General features: G+C 49.1%; 1 protein-coding gene across 7 annotated transcripts in view; it reads right to left on the bottom strand.

Annotated features, from left to right (window-relative positions):
* Positions 1-22,026, bottom strand: part of LOC143774550 (triacylglycerol hydrolase DDHD2-like) — a 112,828-nt gene that overhangs the window by 30,414 nt on the left and 60,388 nt on the right. For all 7 annotated transcript variants that reach the window (XR_013215552.1, XM_077262260.1, XM_077262257.1 and 4 more), the window contains 4 exons: positions 11,463-11,533; positions 4,688-4,810; positions 4,471-4,569; positions 4,141-4,260 (listed from right to left, as the gene is read on the bottom strand). Coding sequence is in view for 6 of the 7 variants with exons in the window: in XM_077262260.1 (XP_077118375.1) it covers positions 4,141-4,260; positions 4,471-4,569; positions 4,688-4,810; positions 11,463-11,533 (413 nt within the window). In the remaining variant the exon portion in view is untranslated. The remainder of the gene's footprint in view (positions 1-4,140; positions 4,261-4,470; positions 4,570-4,687; positions 4,811-11,462; positions 11,534-22,026) is intronic.

Raw genomic sequence — 22,026 nt, 5'->3', positions numbered from 1 at the left:
TCATGATGAAGGATACCCCACGAGATAGGATTTTGCATGGTGCCCCAGATCGATGTCGATTGACAGTCATTTTGTATTTCTTCCATTTTCTTACTACTGCACCAACAGTTGTCTACTTCTCACGCAGCTTCTTACTTATAGTTTTGCAGCCAATTTAAGCTTTGTGCAGGTCTATGATCTTGTCCCTCACATCCTTATAAAGCTCTTTGGTCTTACCCATGTTGTAGAGGTTAGAGCCTGACTGATTTGAGTCTGTGCATAGGAGTCTTTTATAAAGATGACTATGTAAGACAGCTGAGTCAAAACAAAAGAAAGTCAAAACCGCACCCTTTTATATATAGATTAAAGGTCTCAGCGGACACAAGGGCGCACGTCCAAAACCAGGGAGCCCATCCCGGACAGTACCAAGACCACAAAAAACAAAAAGACAGCGCCACAATGGAAGGTGAAATAATAGGAGCTTACATTTATTCTGCCTCCTGTAGCGACGTTTCGGTCAACAGACCTTTATCAAGCTTGATAAAGGTCTGTTGACTAAAACGTCGCTACAGGAGGTAGAATAAATGTAAGCTCCTATTTCACCATCCATTGTGGCGCTGTCTTTTTGTTTTTTGTGGTCTATGTAAGACAGCTGTCTTTAATGCAGGTAATGAGTTGATTAGGAGCTTCTAACTGGTCTGTAGGAGCCAGAACTCTTAATGGTTGGAACGGGATCAAATACTTATTTCTTACTGCAAAATGCAAATACATTTATACAGGGTGGGCCATGTATATGGATACACCTAAATAAAATGGGAATGGTTGGTGATATCAACTTCCTGTTTGTGGCACATTAGTATATGAGAGGGGGGAAACTTTTCAAGATGGGTGGTGACCATGGCTGCCATTTTGAAGTCGGCCATTTTGGATTCAACTTTATTTTTTCCAATGGGAAGAGGGTCATGTGACATCAAACTTATTGAGAATTTCACAAGACAAACAATGGTGTGCTTGGTTTTAACGTAACTTTCTTCTTTCATGAGTTATTTACAAGTTTCTCTTTGTTTACAGCCATTGACATGTCGCAGAGGTTAACACGAGGAGCGGATAGAAATTGTGTTGATGTCTGGTGAACACAGTACACGGGTCACTGCAGCAGATTTCAATGCAAGACACCCTACCCAAGAAAACTGTCACCATTCCCATGTTATTTAGGTGTATCCATATAAATGGCCCACCCAAAAAAAGTTTGCCTCATCACTGAACATAATGTTCTGTGTAAACTGTGGGTCCTGTTCCAATTTTTGTTTTGCCCATTCTGCAAATTCAGCGCGCCGATCTGGCATCAGTCGAACATCCCTTCAGCGGATATTAGCCACTCACAAATGGCGCCCTTACAAAATCCAGCTGCTGCAGCATCTCAGCGAGGATGGCCCAGATCGGTGCGCTGAATCTGCAGAATGGGCAAAACGAAAATTGCTAACACTCTCGCACCTCTCCAGCCCATCCTTAACTCTGCTGCCAGACTAGTTCATCTCTCTCCTCGCTACTCCTCTGCTTCTCCCCTCTGCAAATCTCTTCACTGGCTCCCATTCCCTCAGCGTATTCAGTTCAAATTACTAATACTGAAAAAGATGCCCCAATAATTAAACACGGAGGACCGTGATTTAGACAAATATGAAAGAACAAAGGTCCTCCAGACAGGAATCATAAAATGACATTTATAGTAAAAAAACAACTTCATAAAAAAATGTGTTGTTGGAGATGAAGACAAACTATGCAGAAATGGAAAAAGCAAAACACTGAACAAATAATAAGCACTTAAGTCTGGAGAGAATAGATATTACCTAAAACACATAATAAAATTAGATATATAGGGGTGGTGCCGCATATTCATTACTGTAATGAGCAGTAACGGTGACCGCTCAGTACAGGAAGAAGCTGCGGCGCCCAGGGAAGCAGGGACTGCACAGCGCCAGGAGCAGGTGAGTATAACGGGGAGGGGAGCGCAGCGCTGCGCGATATTCATCTGCTCCTCGTTCCGGCGCCGCTCTGTCTTCAGCGTCTTCTTCAGTGACGCTGAGGTCAGAGGGCGCGGTGACGTGTTTAGTGCACGCCCTCTGCCTGAACGTCAGTGCAGAAGACGCTGAAGACGGAGCGGCGCCGGAACGAAGTCAGGTGAATATTGCAAGTGCCGGGGGCCTGAGAGACGGAGAGGCGAGTATGTGATTTATTTATTTTTTAATCGCAGCAACAGCAAATGGGGCAGTGTCTGTATGGAACATCTTATGGGGCCATAACGTTTGTGCAGCACTATATGGGGCAAGTGTCTGTATGGAGTATCTTATGGGGCCATAACGTTTGTGCAGCATTATATGGGGAAAATATCTATATGGAGTATCTTATGGGGCCATAATTAACGTTTGTGGAGCAATATATGGGGCAAGTGTCTGTATGGAGCATCTTATGAGGCCATAATCAGGGTTTGTGCAGCACTATATGGGGCAAATATCTTTATGGAGCATCTTATGGGACCATAATCAACATTTGTGCAGCATTATATTGGGCAAATGTGTCTATGGAGCATCTTATGGGGCCATTATTAATCTTTGTGCAGGATTATATGGGGCATATTTTTCTATGGAACATCTTATGGGGCCCATCATAAACTTTATGGAGCATTATATGGGGCTCCTGATTCAATATGGATATTCAAAAACACTTAACCTACTGATGTCTCAATTAATTTTACTTTTATTGGTATGTATTTTTACTTTTGACATTTACCGGTAGCTGCTGCATTTTCCACCCTAGGCTTATACGCGAGTCATTAAGTTTTCCCAGTTTTTTTGTGGCAAAATTAGGGGGGGTCGGCTTATACTCGAGTATATACGGGATAGATATATATATATATATATATATATATATATATATATATATATATATATATACACATACATACAAACATACATACATACACACACACACACACTAGATGGTGGTCCGATTCTAACGCATCGGGTATTCTAGAATATGTATGTATGTATATAGCAGCCACATAGTATATAGCACAGGCCACGTAGTATATAGGAGCCATGTAGTATATAGCAGACAAATACGATGTGGCCTGTGCTATATACTATGTGGCTGGTATATACATACATATTGTAGAATACCCGATACGTTAATACAGGCCACGCAATATATAGCACTGCCCAAACAGTATATAACACAGCCCACATACTATATAGCACAGCCCACGCAGTATATAGCAGCCACGCAGTATATAACACAGGTGACGTAGTATATAACACATGCCACGCAGTATATAACACTGGCCACGTAATATATAGCACAGCACACGCAGTATATAACACTGGCCACGTAATATATAGCACAGCACACGCAGTATATAACACTGGCCAGGTACTATATAGCAGCCACGCGGTATATTACACAGCCCACGCAGTATATAACACTGGCCATGTAATATATAGCAAAGCCCACGCAGTACATAACACAGCCCACATAGCATCTAACACTGGCCAGGTAGTATATAGCAGCCACGCGGTATATTACACAGCCCACGTAGTATATAGCAGTGTGGGCACCATATCCCTGTTAAAAAAAAATAATTAAAATAAAAAAAATAGTTATATACTCACCTGCCGGGATCCAATCCAGCGAAGCTGCGGCGCAGGCGATGAGCGCGCGGCTGCCGCCATCTTCCGTTCCCAGGATGCATTGCGAAATTACCCAGATGACTTAGCGGTCTCGCGAGACCGCTAAGTCTTCTGGGTAATTTCGCAATGCATCTCTGGGAACGGAAGATGGCGGAGGCCGCCCGCGGCTCGGCGGACTACGGAGGGTGAGTATAGCAGGTTTTTTTTTTTCATTATTTTTAACCGGTGACAGGAGGGGAACATGCGGGCGCCGGGCACTGACTGTGGTGACTGGTGGGGAGCATTTGGGCGCCGGGAACGGACTGCAGGGGAGTAAGGAGGGACTAATCGGACTGTGCCCATCGCGCATAAATATATACAGTATATATATTATACACATATACACACATACAGTACATACACAAGCAAAGCACAGCCACCCACACTTACTTATAACTAATCATAGACCAAGGCTGAAGCACGACTGACTGTTTCTTACCTGTCCAATTCCTACATCGCAGTATTCATAATTGGCCATACTGGAAGTGCTGCCAGACATGGACGGAGGTGGTGTTAATTCTTTCTTAGGAGACGACCCCGGAGCCGTGCATTTTGTGTCCTAGAATTAAGAAGTAAATAAAGATTAATTCTTCTGTTTTCATTAGTTTTATAAGACTCATTTACTGCAGAGAATCTCGTTTATTTAATGCCCGAGATTTGAATTAAGATATAAGGTCACTCAAATATATAACTATAGAATCTGCTAACATGGAAATCAACATTTATAAAAAAAAACAAACAAAACAAAACAGCCCAAGAAAATACTTACATGAAGAGGAGGTCTTCTGTGTTTTATATAGTGGACGATTTTTTTCCTTGGTCCCAAAGGAATGCCCATATTCTCCAAGTCTTGCTCAGAGCACAAACCCTATACACACATGGGGCAAAAATATAAGCAGTAAAACACCTCTACAGAGCCGCACCTCTCAAAAAGGACAGTAACCTCATGAGTTAAACTTAGGAACAGCTGGAAGGGTCAGACTCACCAAAGCGTCTATGTCCATCTTTTCTCGCTCTAACACATCAGTGAACTCCGCCAGCTCCAGCTGATTCATGACGTCTTCCAGCGTCTGCTTGTTTGTCTTTAATTCCGATTTCAGTACGGAAGTCTGCACAAAAAAAGAAAAAGGAGATTTTTGTGTACTCACCGTAAAATCTCTTTCTCTTAGCCTCTAAATGGGGGACACAGGACCATGGGTGTTATGCTGCTGTCCACTAGGAGGCGACACTATGCATAATCTGAAAAAGATTAACCGTGGCTCCTCCTCTGCAGTATACACCCCTGGACGGCATCAGCCTTCTCCAGTTTTGTGCAAAAGCAGTAGGAGGAGCGTAACATGAATAACATAATTATGCCTGTAAGAAGGCAACTATGTACGAGCTCAAGAAAACAATATGAGAACTCAACAGTTACAACGGCCCGGAAAGGGCAACAGGGTGGGAGCTGTGTCCCCCAATTAGAGGCGAAGAGAAAGATTTTATGGCGAGTACACAAAAATCTCCTTTACTCTGTCGCCTCATTGGGGGACACAGGACCATGGGACGTCCTAAAGCAGTCCCTGGGTGGGAAGCAATGGACAAATATTGTGCAGACAGGCCCCTATACTTAGGGCACCGCCGCCTGCAGAACACATCTACCAAGGCTCGCGTCCGCTGTAGTGTTTAGTAAACGTGTGTAGGCTAGTCCAAGTGGCCGCCTTACACACTTGTTGTGCCGAAGCCTGGTGCCGAATGGCCCAGGAGGCCCCTACCGCCCGTGTAGAGTGTGCCGTAATACCGGCTGGAAGAGGAGAATTCTTAAGGCGGTAGGCCTCTTGTATGGTGGATTTGATCCACCTGACAAGGGTAGCTTTGGAAGCTGGCAGACCCTTGTGGCCGCTTTCCGGAAGGAGGAAAAGAGAATCAGACCTCCGGAAGGACGCAGTCCTAGACACGTATATACGCAATGCCCTGACGAGGTCAAGCGTATGCAGAGACTTGTCCACTCTATGAACCGGAACCGGACAAAGGGATGGTAGTGAAATTTCCTCATTGAGGTGGAAGTTGGACACAACCTTCGGAAGGAAGGATGGGACCGTACAAAGAACTACCTTGTCCTGGTGAAAAGCCAGGAAGGGCCGTCTGCAGGAGAGTGCTGTCAGTTCAGACACCCTGCGTAGCGAGGTGATTGCCACTAGGAAAGCCACCTTCTGGGAAAGAAGGCGGAGCGGGACCTCCTTAAGGGGTTCGAAGGGTGGTTCCTGCAATGCTGTCAGGACCAGGTTGAGGTCCCACGTTTCTAGTGGTCGTCTGTAGGGGGGAACCAATCGGGAAACCCCCTGAAGAAAAGTCCTTACTTGCGGCTTGGTAGCAATGCGCTTTTGAGAAAGCACCGAGAGGGCTGACACCTGGCTCTTAAGCGAGCCCAATGACAGCCTGGCCTCCAGACCCGATTGGAGAAAACCAAATACTTTGGATAGGGAATAAGGGCGTGGAGTTTGGCCACGAGATTCGCACCAGGTAAAGAAAACTTTCCAGGTACGGTAATAAATCTTGGCAGAGGCTGGCTTCCGTGCCCTGATCATGGTTCCAATGATGTCCGGTGAGAGCCCTGCCTGGGTTAGAACCCACGTCTCAAGGGACACGCCGTCAAATTGAGAGCCCCTGAGTTCTAGTGGTAGAACAGGCCTTGTGATAGAAGATCGTGGCGGTCGGGGAGACGCCAGGGGGCGTCTGCTGTAAGTTGTACGATGTCGGCGTACCATGTACGTCTGGGCCAGTCCGGTGCAATTAGGATGGTTGGAACTCCCTCTTGTTTGATCTTCCTCACCACTCTGGATATCAGGGGGAGAGGTGGAAAAATGTACAGAAGCTGGAACTGGGTCCAGTCTTGAACCAGAGCGTCTGCTCCGAGCGACCGCGGATCGTGTGTTCTGGCCATGAAGTTGGAGACCTTGGCATTGAAGTGGGATGCCATTAGGTCCACATCCGGGGTCCCCCAGCGATGGCAGATCTGGCGAAAAATTTTAGGATGGAGAGACCACTTTCCCGAGTCTATTTCTTGTTGGCTGAGGAAGTCTGCTTCCCAGTTGTCCACACCTGGAATGTGGACCGCCGAGAGAACCGACCCTGTGTCCTCCGCCCAGTGGAGGATATGTGACACTTCTCGCATCGCCTGGGTACTGCAGGTCCCCCCTTGGTGATTTACATATGCCACAGCCGTGGCATTGTCGACTGTATTCTGATGTGAGAGGCTGCCAGTAAGTGATGGAAGGCCCTCAATGCCAGAAGGATGGCACGAATTTCCAGGATGTTGATGGGCATGGTCGCTTCCACTGGGGACCACTTGCCTTGTGCCCTGTGGTGTAGGTGCACTGCAGCCCAACCCGCCAGGCTCGCATCGGTGGTCAGAACTTTCCAATGACTTGTGAGAAAGGATTTCCCCTTTGCTAGCGAGGTTGGCTTGAGCCACCAGTGCAGGGACCTCTTGGTTGACGACATTAGCCGGAACTCCCTGTCGAGAAAGGGTTCTTGTCCCAGGACTTGAGGATGGCTAGTTGGAGAGGCCTGAGGCGAAACTGGGAAGGCTTCTATTGCTGCCCCCATCCTGCCGAGGATTCTCATGGCAAACCGGAGAGATCGAGGGAGTTTGCGGAGGAGGGTGCGAACTCCTAGACGGAGAGCCAGTGCCTTGTCCTTGGAAAGGAGCACTAGACCCCTGGAGGTGTTGAATAGCATTCACAGGAAGGTCAGAGACTGACTCGGGGTTGGTGATGACTTTTGTAGGTTGACTAACCAACCCATGCGACTCAGTGTCGATTGTGAGTGAGACGCTGAGCTCGCAGTCCTTGAAGGTGGGAGCCTTGATGAGTAGATCGTCCAGGTATGGAACGACTACTATGCCTCTGGAGTGCAGGACCTTCCATGGTGGCTGCCATGACTTTGGTAAACACTCTGGGAGCCGTGGCGAGTCCGAACAGAAGAGCCACGAACTGGTAGTGGTCCTGGTTGATTGCGAACCTGAGAAAACTCTGACGAGCAGGTGCAAACGGTATATGCAGGTATGCATCTTGTATTTCTATGAAGGCTAGATATTCTCCCTTCTCCATGGACACAATGATGGACCGAAGGAGACTCCAGCGGAAGTGACAAACCCGTACATATTTGTTGAGTTGTTTTAGGTCCAGTATGGGCCGTACGCTGCCTCCTTTCTTGGGGACTACGAATAGATTGGAGTAGAACCCTCGGAAGCGCCCGGCCGTGGGAACCGGTACTATGACTCCTGCTTGAAGAAGCGAGGGAACCGCTTGGTGGAAGGCATGAGCCTTGGCTGGCGGTTTTGGGGGAACAGAGAGGAAGACTCGGTTCGGTGGGTTGGAGGTTGAAATCTATCTTCTATCCAGAAGACACTAGTTCCTTGACCCACCTGTCTTCTGTAGTAGGCATTCAGACTTGCTGGAAGAGCAAAGTCGGCCGCCTACGGGTGGGATGTCTTCCGGGGTCAGTGAGTCATGAGGGTTTACCTCCTTTGGGCTTTGACTAGCCTGCTTTTAACTCCCAAGTCTTGTCCCACCTTTGCGTCGACCTCGAGTTGTCCCTGTGTGGGGAACGGTTACGATTTCGTGCTGGACGCGAGACGGACCAGCCCGAGAAATTCCGAAAGGATCGGAATCGGTTTTGTTACACTTCTTGTAAGTGAGTATAGGTTTCAGTTGAGGGAGAGAGGTACTCTTCCCCCCCGGTGGCGTTGGATATCATTGTGTCCAACTTTTCACTGAAAAGTCACCCACTGAGGACTTCTTTGAGGCTGCGTCCGCTTTCCATTCCGCAGCCAGAGGATACGCCGAATCGTGATGGCGTTTGATGCTATCCCCTCTAAGCCCCTTGCTGAATCCAGAGCTGCATGAAACATGTAATCTGCTACAACTGCTATTTGAACCGCTTGGTCCGACAGCTCAGGAGCAGATGCTTGGAGGCCAGCTTATAAATTCTTGGCCCAAGCCAGTATGGCCTTGGCAGCCCAAACTGAAGCGAACACGGGAGCCAGGGAGGCCCCTGCCACCTCGAAAATTGAATGAGCCATGCGTTCTAACTGCCGGTCTGCTGCGTCCCTGAGGGTTGAGCTATCTGGCAGTGAAAAGGAGAGTCTGTGCTGCTAGTCTAGAGACTGGGGGGTCCACTTCGGGTGGATCTGTCCATTCCTTGGTGTCCTTCTGTGGGAAAGGGTACCTTGCCTCCAGATATTTGCGATTAGTGAATTTTTTCTCAGGCTGTGACAGCTGCTCTATAAGGATCACTTTAAACGCTGGGTGGTTAGAGAAAACCTTAGGCGGCTTCAGAGGTCCTTCAAAGGAAATCCTCTGGTGGCAGATTAGAAATGTCCAGCACCCGATGGATGGAAGAGATTATGTCCTCGACTAGCGCTGTATTGCTAGGGGGGATTGGGATCAGGGACCCCTCCGTTTCCCTGTGCGAGTCGGAGTCGCAGATGCCTTCCGAATCCTGTGTATCACTGAGGCGTCCTCTGCTGGGTGAGCTGGGGAGGAGGCCTTCTCTGGTCGGGGACTGCGGAGATCTGCATTGTCTGACCCTGGAAGGGGACGGTCTAGATGACTTTGAACTACGGTGTCTCTCCCTAGAAGGGGATGACCGTGTGCTATGGGATGACGCAGATGGACTTGACCTATGGGTCCGCTTGCGTCCTGACCTAGACGTGGATGTGCCAGGTCGTTCTGTTCCTGAGTCAAGCTCTCCCTTTGCTGGGTAGCGGTCATAGCCGAGGCATGACTTTGCAGAGCCCGAAGCAATGTGGAGGTTTGGTTATCTATAGACTGCGTCATAGATTGCGACCTCTGAGTGACCCATTCCGGCGTGGCATTAGACACCGAGGCATTGGCAGGGGCTTCTTGGGGCTCTGAAACAGTAGTCTGGATGCAGTCCTGGCAGCGCGTTACATTGCCACTGGGGAGAGCGGTCCTGCAGGCTGTACAGAATGCATAATAGCAGTCCTGCCTGGTTCTCTTGGACCTTGAGCCCGGCATAGTGAACAGAGTGCAGAAGGGCTAGCTGCAGAGGACCTTACAGGGGTAGATAAACCTATAGGGGAGCCTTATAGGTAATTTGGATTCACAGCCTGAGTAAACAACCCAGCTGTGATCTGACCCCACCAGTATGCCCCTAGGTCCAGCGCCGAAGATCCACAGTCTTGTGCCCCCCGGAGACTGGCTGGCTTAGTCCTGGTCCTGCTGACCGGGAGATGCAGCGTTAATCCTTGCTGCAGTAGAAATGGCCGCCGAGGAGAAGAGACAGGGGGAGAAGGGGGCGGAGAGCTGAGAAAAAAGGCGGCAAAGCTGTGTAAAAACGCGCCCTTTCTGTCTCGATCCACTCGCTTTATGACACTGTAGAGTGTCATATTTGTCATCCGGGGGGCGGGCCGGGGGGGCGGAGAGGAGGCGGCGGCTACAGCTAGGCCGAAGCCGGGGCCTAAATTAGATTCCTGATGCCCAGAAAGGCTCCAGGCTGGCGGGGAAGTCCGGGGGGGGGGTCGTATCTCAACCGGACCCCCCCGGATTTAAAGGCAGGATAGCGGTGGGGCTGTAAGCGGAAGGTGGGGCCCTGTGAGGGGTCCCCCTGAGGCAGTATAGAGCTGGTGCTACCGCAGAGACAGGGGCACAGGGAGCCCTGTGTCTGTATGTGCCATGCCTGCCTGCACTCCCCCCGGCCCCGACAGGAGCCCGCAGCTGGGCTGGGGTCCCTGGATGCAGGCGCAGTGTGCTGGCCCATTGCTGGGAGCTGTAGAATGCTGTCTGTACAGGCCCTACCTGAGGCGTCTCAACCTAATGACCCAGAGGGGGATTAGGGAGGGTGCTGTGTGACCATCAGGGGGCTTTATCCTCGCCTCGACCTGAACCCAGAAACCAAAAGGAATTGGGGAAGGAGGGGGAGTCTCGACTTCGAACCAGCACCCGAGGGACTGGGGAAGGAGCGGCATGGGGAATAGCCATTTCTACTTCAACCGGGCACCCCGTAATAGGGGGCCGAGGAAGGAGCCATGCCGGGAGTCTCACAGGAGACCCACTTTTCTTCATCTGTAATCCGTCGGAAAAAAATGGAGTAAAAAATCTTAGGTGTGCCTCCTATGCGACACTAAGCAAAAACTGGAGAAGGCTGACGCCGTCCAGGGGTGTATACTGCAGAGGAGGAACCACAGTTAATCTTTTTCAGATTATGCATAGTGTCGCCTCCTAGTGGACAGCAGCATAACACCGATGGTCCTGTGTCCCCAAATGAGGCGACAGAGTAAATATTCACATTTAGGGTGTCCCAATGTATAGGATCACCCATACCGCCAAAGCAGCACCAATAACCATAGCAGCAAACATGTACTTCTGCAGTGGATAGAACTTTACAAAGTCCTACAAAGAGTAGGGTCTCACGTAGTGGTGGCCGCCAGCCGAAAAGGCGGCTTGTGCCATCGTGAAAGGTTCGGAGGCTTGTAAAAGCAGTTAGGATGAAGGGGAGCTGGAGGACCACCTCTTACCTGATGGCACTCGCGGATTTCCTTTTCATTAGCCGACCTGGCGCAATATCAGACCAGGTAATCAAAAGAAGAGCAAGGAATGCCGGCAGGTAAGAGGTGGTACTCCTACTCCACTTCTGTAGCCATAGACCACCGTCATGCCTGATGGTATAAGACTGCCTCTGGAAGAAGCAAAAAAAAAAAAAAAAACTATAACAGCTGAATCTACACACTGGAAATTAGGAGCGAGTGGTCTAGGTTACCTTTGCCTTGAGAGGAACATTTTCTTCAGGATCCACTTGATTAGTGAGCAGATCAAAGAGAATCAGAGATCCTATAGAGGAGACAGTAGTACGGTGTCACAATGGGCATCAACCGGTCTTTTTAGGGATCATATTCCAGTAATAACTTTATTATCCCACCAAAAAAAAAAAATCATTATATTATAGCTGCAATAGGATAAAACCAGGAAAAAAATCAAAAGGGCCCTAACTTTGTAAATACATTGTATTATTTTTCATAGAGTCCAGAGCTGCAATCACAATTCTGCTGGCCGTCACAGTCAACAAGCTTGTGAATAGACACCCCCTGAAGTCCTACAATACATAGGACAGTTAGTTTTTTCCTTACTGTAGAGTGTGTGGTATAAAGATGGCACCTCCAAGACTGAAAATCACCAAAGCAAGCTCTGAATTCTGGGAGATTTCAGCTCTGAAGGTTTGAAAACTGTAAATGTGAGCAATAGAAATCTGCTTTAACCCCTTCTCACATCCAGATTGTAAGTGATTTCCCACATTTAGTTACATCTGAGGGATGGATTGGGTACAGTAGTTGTGCCATGATCATCCACATCAGGAGGCGGCTATTATACACAGCTGCGCTCCTGCTGAGTGTGCGGAGATCGGACCCAACTCCGATCCCAGCACTTTTACCCCTTCAAAAATGAGAGGGGCTTGTGAGACGGACTTTCTTTGTTTAAAAAAAAAAAGAAAAAGAATAAATTAGTATCACCGGAATGTTATTGACCTGCAAAATGAACTACGTAAAAAAAAAAAAAAAAAACAACTTATCATTGACAAACAATTCCAGATTTGATGGTCTGTCAAAGGTTCAGGATTGCTACCATAAGACTTAAAGTGATCACACAAGGTTGTATATAGCCAACAATGGTGCCAGCAAAACAACAGCTTTTCCCACAAAAGAAAGCCCTCATATATCTGCAGAGAAATGTCAATTATGGGTCTCAGAATATACTGACCCATAAAAAGTACATTTTGTAAAGCATTGCTCGTGCAAAACTTACAAAACTTTTATAAATCTAGAATTGTCATGACTGTAATCGAGCCGCAGAATAAAGATAACATGACAATTATATCCAAGGGTGAATGGTGCATATAAAAAAAAAAAATGTAGAAATTATGTCTTTTTTTGTTTATTATGTCTCCCATAAAGTTTATCAAAAGCGATCAAAGAAAACTATAGCTTGTCACACACAAAATGAGATCTCATACATTTTAGCTGGCGTAAAAAAAAACCAAAAAAAAAAAAACAGACTTGTCTGGGACTACAGCGATCCAAAAGCAATTTTTTTTTCAGAGAAGTGTAGTAATTGTATAAAAGTAATAAAAAAAAATAAAAATGAAAACTGTAGAATGACACATTTGGCAAGAAAGCTGACGTGAGATCACATCACATGTAATGATGATTTTCTGACCCAGATTACACATGAATCACTAAACGGGCAAAGATCAACACAAACCGACTGCACAACTATATTGTGGCGCCAGGTACAAGATTCAGCAGCTGATACAGAGGCTCCACCTAGAAGACAACGTGACGGGCTTCATCCCCATACACAGAGATGGTGTATGTGCGAGGTGTAGGAGCACGTTCACACTGCGGCCATTTCACAATCTCGGTAGGACCCTGCCCCTATTCACACTGACGTCGTAGGATACGTGGTAAGGGTTTAAGACCGATGGGTACACGATGTCGCTGTGGGACGGCCATTTTTGCCCAGTCTCTTTCTTATGGTGAAGTCATGAACACTGACCTAAACTGAGGCAAGTGAGGCCTGCAGTTCTTTGGATGTTGTTGTGGGGTCTTTTGTGACCTCTAGGATGAGTCGTCGCTGCACTCTTGGAGTAATTTTGGTCAGCTAGGCTCTCCTGGGAAGGTTCTACATTGTTCCATGTTTTGCCATTTGTGGATAATGGCTCTCACTGTGGTTCACTGGAGTCCAAAAGCTTTAGGTTACTTTATAACATTTTCCAGACTGAAAGATCTCAGTTACTTTGATTTTCATTTGTTCCACAATTTATTTGGATCAGGACATGATGTCTAGCTTTTAAGGAGCTTTTGGTCTACTTCACTTTGTCAGACAGGTCTTATTTAAGTGATTTCTTGATTGAGAACAGGTGTGGAAGTAATCAGGCCTGGGCGTGGCTAGGGAATTTGAAACTCAGTTTCACAAAGATGTGATAAAACCTAAATTAATTGTGCTTTAAGGGGGAAAAGGGGGACAATCACTTTATCACACAGGGTCCTGTAGGTTTGGATTTATTTTTTCCTTAATAAAGACCTTCATTTATAAACTGCATTTTGTGATTACTTCTGTTATCTTTGTCTAATGTTTAAATTTGTTTGGTGATCTGTAACATATTAATGTGGCAGACATGCAAAAGAATAGGAAATCAGGAAGGGGGCAAACACTTTTTCATACAACTGTACAATAAAAAATAATAAATTTACAGAATACATCAAATTCAACACTGTAACTCACCTAAAAAAAGAAAGAAAAGGAAATACAAGCCCTCATGCTGCTATATCGATGGGAAAGTTAAAAAAATATAGCAAAAATGAAAATGGAAAATGGGCTGTATCCTTGAAAGTTAATGCCTAGAAGACCACTTTTGTTTTGATATTGAACTAGTACTGTATGCAGGAAATGTCCTGGGTCTCTTTCTCCACTGTAACATTAAAGGGACTCTGACACCCCCTCCAGCCGTTAGAAACTAAAAGAGCCACCTTGTGCAGCAGTAATGCTGCATTCTGACACGGTGGCTCTTTTAGTTATTGGTGCAGTCAAAGCAGAAATAAAGCGTTATATAATTTCGCAAAAATACCTGTCTTTAGTCAAGGAGGCAGATCTTAACCCCCCTGCTGCACATGCCACACTGCCGTCGCTCAAGGCTTCTTCGGCGCCGGGCGCCACCTCCTCCTCGCCACTGTTTCCAGATCAAATCCGGCGCCTGCACTGTTTTGTTCTGCCTGGGGCAGGCGCAGTGAGCGCTGTCCGTCTGACCCCACATGCAGTCTCGCAGACTGCGCCTGTGCGGCCACCCAGCTTGTGAATCCCAGCCCCGCAGTGTTATGCATTATGCACAGTGCGGGGCTGGGATTCCTGGGCATGCGCACTGCGTGTGTCAGCCACTCACCCAGGTCCCCTGCCTTACAGCGTGTGTATCTTCAGCTGATCGAGACTGCATCTGAGGTCAGACAAGCAGCGCTCACTGCGCCTGCCCCAGGCAGAACAAAACAGCTCAGGCGCCGGATTTGATTTGAAAACAGCGCGGAGGGGGCGGCGCCCAGCGCTGAAGAAGCCTTGAGTGACGGCGGCGTGGCGTGTGCAGCAGGGGGGTTAAGACCTGCCTCCAGGACTAAAGACAGGTATTTTTGTGTACTCACCGTAAAATCTCTCTCTCTTAGCCTCTAATTGGGGGACACAGGACCATGGGTGATATGCTGCTGTCCACTAGGAGGCGACACTATGCAGAATCTGAAAAAGATTAACCGTGGCTCCTCCTGTGCAGTATACACCCCTGGACGGCATCAGCCTTCTCCAGTTTTGTGCAAAAGCAGTAGGAGGAACGTAACATGAATAACATAATTATGCCTGTAAGAAGGCAACTATGTACGAGCTCAAGAAAACAATATGAGAACTCAACAGTTACAACGGCCCGGAAAGGGCAACAGGGTGGGAGCTGTGTCCCCCAATTAGAGGCTAAGAGAAAGAGATTTTACGGTGAGTACACAAAAATCTCCTTTACTCTGTCGCCTCATTGGGGGACACCGGACCATGGGAAATCCTAAAGCAGCCCCTGGGTGGGAAGCAATGGACGAATATTGTGCAGACAGGCCCCTATACTTAGGGCACCGCCGCCTGCAGGACACATCTACCCAGGCTCGCGTCCGCTGAGGACTGGGTATGAACCCTGTAGTGTTTAGTAAATGTGTGTAAGCTAGTCCAAGTGGCCGCCTTACACACTTGTTGTGCCGAAGCCTGGTGCCGAATGGCCCAGGAGGCCCCTACCGCCCGTGTAGAGTGTGCCGTAATACCGGCTGGAAGAGGAGAATTCTTAAGGCGGTAGGCCTCTTGTATGGTGGATTTGATCCACCTGGCAAAGGTAGCTTTGGAAGCTGGCAGACCCTTGTGGCCGCCTTCCGGAAGGAGGAAAAGAGAATCAGACCTCCGGAAGGACGCAGTCCTAGACACGTATATACGCAATGCCCTGACAAGGTCAAGCGTATGCAGAGCCTTCTCCACTCTATGAACCGGAACCGGACAAAGGGATGGTAGTGAAATTTCCTCATTGAGGTGGAAATCGGACACAACCTTCGGAAGGAAGGATCGGACCGTACGAAGAACTACCTTGTCCTGGTGAAAAGCCAGGAAGGGCCGTCTGCAGGAGAGTGCTGTCAGTTCAGACACCCTGCGTAGCGAGGTGATTGCCACCAGGAAAACCACCTTCTGGGAAAGAAGGCGGAGCGGGACCTCCTTAAGGGGTTCGAAGGGTGCTTCCTGCAATGCTGTCAGGACCAGGTTGAGGTCCCACGTTTCTAGTGGTCGTCTGTAGGGGGGAACCAATCGGGAAACCCCCTGAAGAAAAGTCCTTACTTGCGGCTTGGTAGCAATGCGCCTTTGAAAAAGCACTGAGAGGGCTGACACCTGGCTCTTAAGCGAGCCCAATGACAGCCCGGCCTCCAGACCCGATTGGAGAAAACCAAGTACTTTGGGTAGGGAATAAGGGAGTGGGATCTGGCCACGAGATTCGCACCAGGTAAAGAAAGCTTTCCAGGTACGGTAATAAATCTTGGCAGAGGCTGGTTTCCGTGCTCTGATCATGGTTCCAATGACATCCGTCGAGACCCCTGCCTGGGTTAGAACCCAGGTCTCAAGGGCCACGCCGTCAAATTGAGAGCCCCTGAGTCCTGGTGGTAGAACGGGCCTTGTGATAGAAGATCGTGGCGGTCGGGGAGATGCCAGGGTGGGGGTCTGCTGTGAGTTGTACGATGTCGGCGTACCATGTGCGTCTGGGCCAGTCCGGTGCAATTAGGATGGTTGGAACTCCCTCTTGTTTGATCTTCCTCACCACTCTGGATATCAGGGGGAGAGGAGGAAAAATATACAGAAGCTGGAACTGGGTCCAGTCTTGAACCAGAGCGTCTGCTCCGAGCGACCGCGGATCGTGTGTTCTGGCCATGAAGTTGGAGACCTTGGCATTGAAGTGGGATGCCATTAGGTCCACATCCGGGGTCCTACAGCGGAGACAGATCTGTTGAAAAATTTCGGGATGGAGAGACCACTCTCCTGAGTCTATTCCTTGTCGGCTGAGGAAGTCTGCTTCCCAGTTGTCCACACCCAGAATGTGGAACGCCGAAAGAACCGACCCTGTGTCCTCCGCCCAGCGGAGGATGTGTGACACTTCTCGCATCGCCTGGGTACTGCGGGTCCCCCCTTGGTGATTCACATATGCCACAGCCGTGGCATTGTCCGACTGTATTCTGATGTGAGAGGCTGCCAGTAAGTGATGGAAAACCCTCAATGCCAGAAGGATGGCACAAATTTCCAGGATGTTGATGGGCATGGTCGTTTCCACTGGGGACCACTTGCCCTGTGCCCTGTGGTGTAGGTGCACCGCACCCCAACCCGTCAGGCTCGCGTCCGTGGTCAGAACCTTCCATTGACCTGTGAGGAAGGATTTCCCCTTTGCTAGCGAGGTTGGCTTGAGCCACCAGTGCAGGGACCTCCTGGTTGACGACGTTAGCTGGAACTCCCTGTCGAGAGAAAAGGGATTCCTGCCCCAGGACTTGAGAATGGCTAGTTGGAGAGGTCTGAGGTGAAACTGGGCAAATGGGACAGCTTCTATTGCTTCTATTGCCGAGGACTCTCATGGCAAACTGGAGAGATCGAGGGGGTTTGCAGAGGAGGGTGCGAACTGCTAGTCGGAGAGCCAGTTCCTTGTCCTTGGGAAGGAGCACTAGACCCCTGGAGGTGTTGAATAACATTCCCAGGAAGGTCAGGGACTGACTCGGGGTTGGTGATGACTTTTGTAGGTTGATTAACCAGCCCATGCGACTGAAAATATCGGTTGTGATTGAGACGCTGAGCTCACAGTCCTTGAAGGTGGGAGCCTTGATGAGTAGATCCTCCAGGTATGGAACGACTACTATGCCTCTGGAGTGCAGGACGTCCATGGTGGCTGCCATGACCTTGGTGAACACTCTGGGAGCCGTGGCGAGTCTGAAAGGGAGAGCCACGAATTGGTAGTGGTCCTGGCCTATTGCGAACCTGAGAAACCTCTGATGGGCAGGTGCAATGGGTATATGCAGGTATGCGCCTTGTATGTCTATGGAGGCGAGATATTCTCCCTTCTCCATGGACGCAATGATGGACCGAAGGGACTCCATGTGGAAATGACGGACCCGTACATAGTTGTTGAGCTGTTTTAGGTCTAGTATGGGCTGTACGCTGCCTCCTTTCTTGGGAACTATGAACAGATTGGAGTAGAACCCTCGGAAGCGGTCGGTCGTGGGTACCGGTACCATGACTCCTGCTTGAAAAAGCGAGGAGACCGCTTGGTGGTAGGCACGAGCCTTGGCTGGCGGTTGTGGGGGGACAGAGAGGAAGAATCGGTCCGGTGGGTTGGAGGTGAAGTCTATTTTGTATCCGGAAGACACTAGTTCCCTGACCCACCTGTCTTCTGTAATAGGCAGCCAGACTTGATGAAAGAGCAAAAGTCGTCCGCCTACTGGTGTGGTGTCTTCCGGAGTCCGTGAGTCATGATGAGGAGAAAGTTTGAGATTTTCCTCCTCTGGGCTTAGGCTGGCCTGCTTTTGACTGCCAGGTCTTGTCCGACCTTTGTGTCGATTGTGAGTTGTCCATGAGTGGGGAACGGTTACGAATTTGTGCTGGACGCGAGACGGACCAGCCGGAGGAATTCCGAAAGGATCGGAATCGAGTTTGGTTACGCTTCTTGTAAGTGCGTTTAGGTTTCAGTTGGGGAAGAGAAGTACTCTTACCCCCGGTGGCGTTGGATATCATAGTGTCCAACTGTTAACCGAAAAGTCTCCCACTGAGGTAGGGGAGGTGCGTGAGGGACTTCTTTGAGGCTGCGTCCGCTTTCCATTCCCGCAGCCAGAGGATACGCCGAATCGTGATGGCGTTTGATGCTATCCCCGCTACTCCCCTTGCTGAATCCAGAGCTGCATGGAGCATGTAGTCTGCTACAACTGCTATTTGAACCGCTTGGTCCGACAGCTCAGGAGCGGATGCTTGGAGAGCTTGTAAATTCTTTGCCCAGGCCAGAATGGCCTTGGCAGCCCAAACTGAGGCGAATGCGGGAGCCAGGGATGCCCCTGCTGCCTCGAAAATTGAACGAGCCATGCGTTCTACCTGCCGGTCTGCTGCGTCCCTGAGGGTTGAGCTATCTGGCAGTGAAAGGAGGGTCTGTGCTGCTAGCCTAGAGACTGGGGGGTCCACTTCAGCTGGATCTGTCCATTCCTTGGTGTCCTTAGGTGGCTTCAGAGGTTCTTCAAAGGAAATCTAATGTTCTGGGGCCTCTGGTGGCGGATCAGAAATTTCCAGCACCCGATGGATGGATGAAATTATGTCCTCAACTAGCGCTGTATTGCTAGGAGGGATTGGGATCAGGGACCCCTCCGTTTCTCTGTCTGAGTCAGAGTCACAGATGCCTTCCGAATCCTGTGTATCACTGAGGCGTCCCATGCTGAGTGGGCCGGGGAGGAGGCCTTCTCTGGTCGGGGATTGCGGAGATCTGCATCGTCTGTCCCTGGAATGGGACGGTCTAGATGACCTGGAGCTACGGTGTCTATCCCTAGAGGGGGATGACCGTGTGCTATGGGATGACGCAGAAGGACTTGATCTATGGGTCCGCTTGCGTCCTGACCTAGACGTGGATGTGCCAGGGTCATCTTGTTCCTGAGTCAAGCTCTCCCTTTGCTGGGTAAGGGTCATAGCCGGGGCATGACCCTGCAGAGCCTGAAGCAATGTGGAGGTTAGGTTATCTATAGACTGCGTCATAGATTGCGATATGTTGTGATTTTGCTTTTTGCTCCCTCTAGTGGTCATTAGTGATTTGACTCTGGAGCGTCTGTCTTTTCCTATATCCTCACCTGGGCCGTTAGTTCAGGGGCGTTGCTATATAAGCTCCCTGGACCTTCAGTTCAATGCCTGGCATCGTTGAAATCAGAGCTAATCTGTTGTGCTCTTGTCCTCTGATCCTGGTTCCTGTTTTTCAAGCTAAGTCTGCTTCTTTGCTTTTTGCTTTTGTTTTTGTTTGGTATTTTTGTCCAGCTTGTTCCTATCTGTATCCTGACCTTTGCTGGAAGCTCTAGGGGGCTGGTGTTCTCCCCCCGGACCGTTAGACGGTTCGGGGGTTCTTGAATCTCCAGCGTGGATTTTTATAGGGTTTTTGTTGACCAGATAAGTTATCTTGCTATATTCTGCTATTAGTAAGCTGGCCTCTCTTTGCTGAACCTGGTTCATTTCTGTGTTTGTCATTTCCTCTTACCTCACCGTTATTATTTGTGGGGGGCTTGTATCTTGCTTTGGGGTCCCTTTCTCTGGAGGCAAGAGAGGTCTTTGTTTTCTTCTCCTAGGGGTAGTTAGATTCTCCGGCTGGCGCGAGTCATCTAGCGATCACCGTAGGCATGATCCCCGGCTACTTCTAGTGTTGGCGTTAGGAGTAGCTATTTGGTCAATCCAGTTACCACAGCCCTATGAGCTGGATTTTTGTATCTTGCAGACTTACACGTTCCTCTGAGACCCTGTCCACTGGGGTCATAACAGCGATATCTGAGTAGCCCATTCCGGCGTGGCATTAGACACCGAGGCATTGGCAGGGGCTTCTTGGGGCTCTGACACATTAGTTTGTATACAGTTCTGACAATGCGGGTACGTGCTACTACTGGGGAGAGCGGTCCCTGTTATGATGAGCTGGTGGTTAGGAGCACTAGAAATGACCAGATGAGCAAACTAGTAATACAGGACGAGCTCTGGGAAGTGGGAGCTCTGCTGACCGCAACCCCTAATCCTATCACAACAACTAGAAATAGCCATGGAGCGTTCCTGACTCTGCCTAGACGCCTCTTCACAGCCTAAGAGCTAACTACCCCTAAAGATAGAAAATACAGCCTACCTTGCCTCAGAGAAATTCCCCAAAGAAATAGGCAGCCCCCCACATATATTGACTGTGAGTTAAGATGGAAGTCACAAACACAGGAATGAAATAGGTTTCAGCAAAGGAGGCCAGACTTAACTTAAACTGACTGAGGATAGAAAAAGTATCTTTGCGGTCAGCATAAAAAACTAACAAAAAACCACGCAGAGTGTGCAAAAGAAACCACCGCACCGACTCACGGCGCGGTGGTGCCACTCTGCATCCCAGAGCTTCCAGCTAACAGGACAAAATCATGATAGCAAGCTGGACAAAAAACAGTGGTAACAAATAAGCTAGCAGGGACTTAGCTTTTGCTGAAGTAGACAGGTCATCTGAAAGATCCAAGAGAACTGAACCAGTACTAGGACATTGACAGCTGGCATCAAGTAACGATCTGAGTGGAGTTAAATAGAGCAGCCAGCCAAGGCCTAAACGAGGTCAGCTGGGGAAGGAACCTCAGAACCAGCAGCTCCACTCACAGCCACCAGAGGGAGTCCATGGACAGAACTCGCCGAAGTACCATTCACAACCACAGGGGGGAGTTCGAGAACAGAATTCACAACAGGTCCCGCAGGCTGTGCAGAATGCATAATAGCAGTTCTGCCTGGTTCTCTTGGACCTTGAGCCCGGCATAGTGCACAGAGTGCAGAAGTGCTGCCAGCAGAGGACCTTACAGGGGTAGAGAAACCTATAGGGGAGCCTTATAGGTAATATGGATTCACAGCTGAGTAAAAAAAAACCCAGCTGTGATCTTACCCCACCAGTGTGCCCCTAGGTCCAGCGCCGAAGATCCACAGTCCTGTGCCCCCCGGAGACTGGCTGCCTGGTCCTGGTCCTGCAGACCGGGAGATGCAGGGTTAATCTGCAGCCGAAAATGGCTGCTGAGACAGAGAGGAAAGGAGGAGAAGGGGGCGGAGAGCTGGAAAAAGGCGGCAAGGCTGTGTAAAAACGCGCCCTTTCTGTCTCGATCCACCCACTGTATGACACTGTAGAGTGTCATATTTGTCATCCGGGGGCGGGCCGGGGGGCGGAGAGGAGGTGGCAGCTTCAGCTAGGCCGAAGCCGGGGCCTAAATTAGATGCCTGAGGCCAGAAGGGCTCCAGGCCGGCGCGAAAGTCCGGGAGGGGGTCGGATCTGAACCGGACCCCTCCGGATTTAAAGGCAGGATGGCGGTGGGGCTATAAGCAGAAGGGGGAGCCCGGTAGGGGTCTCCCTGATGCAGTATACACTGTGTTCCAAATTATTATGCACATAGAGTTTAGGAGTGATAAGGTTAGAATTTTTTTGATTGTCATTTTAACTCATTGATGGTGATGTGTGTCAGGGCTCTTTATATCACTGAAAGCAATTGCAGATACCTGTGCAA

The sequence above is a fragment of the Ranitomeya variabilis genome, chromosome 5, assembly GCF_051348905.1.
Source record: "Ranitomeya variabilis isolate aRanVar5 chromosome 5, aRanVar5.hap1, whole genome shotgun sequence".
Lineage (NCBI taxonomy): Eukaryota > Metazoa > Chordata > Amphibia > Anura > Dendrobatidae > Ranitomeya > Ranitomeya variabilis.
Note: the sequence above shows the minus strand (reverse complement) of the source record. Positions and strands in the feature narration are given on the sequence as shown.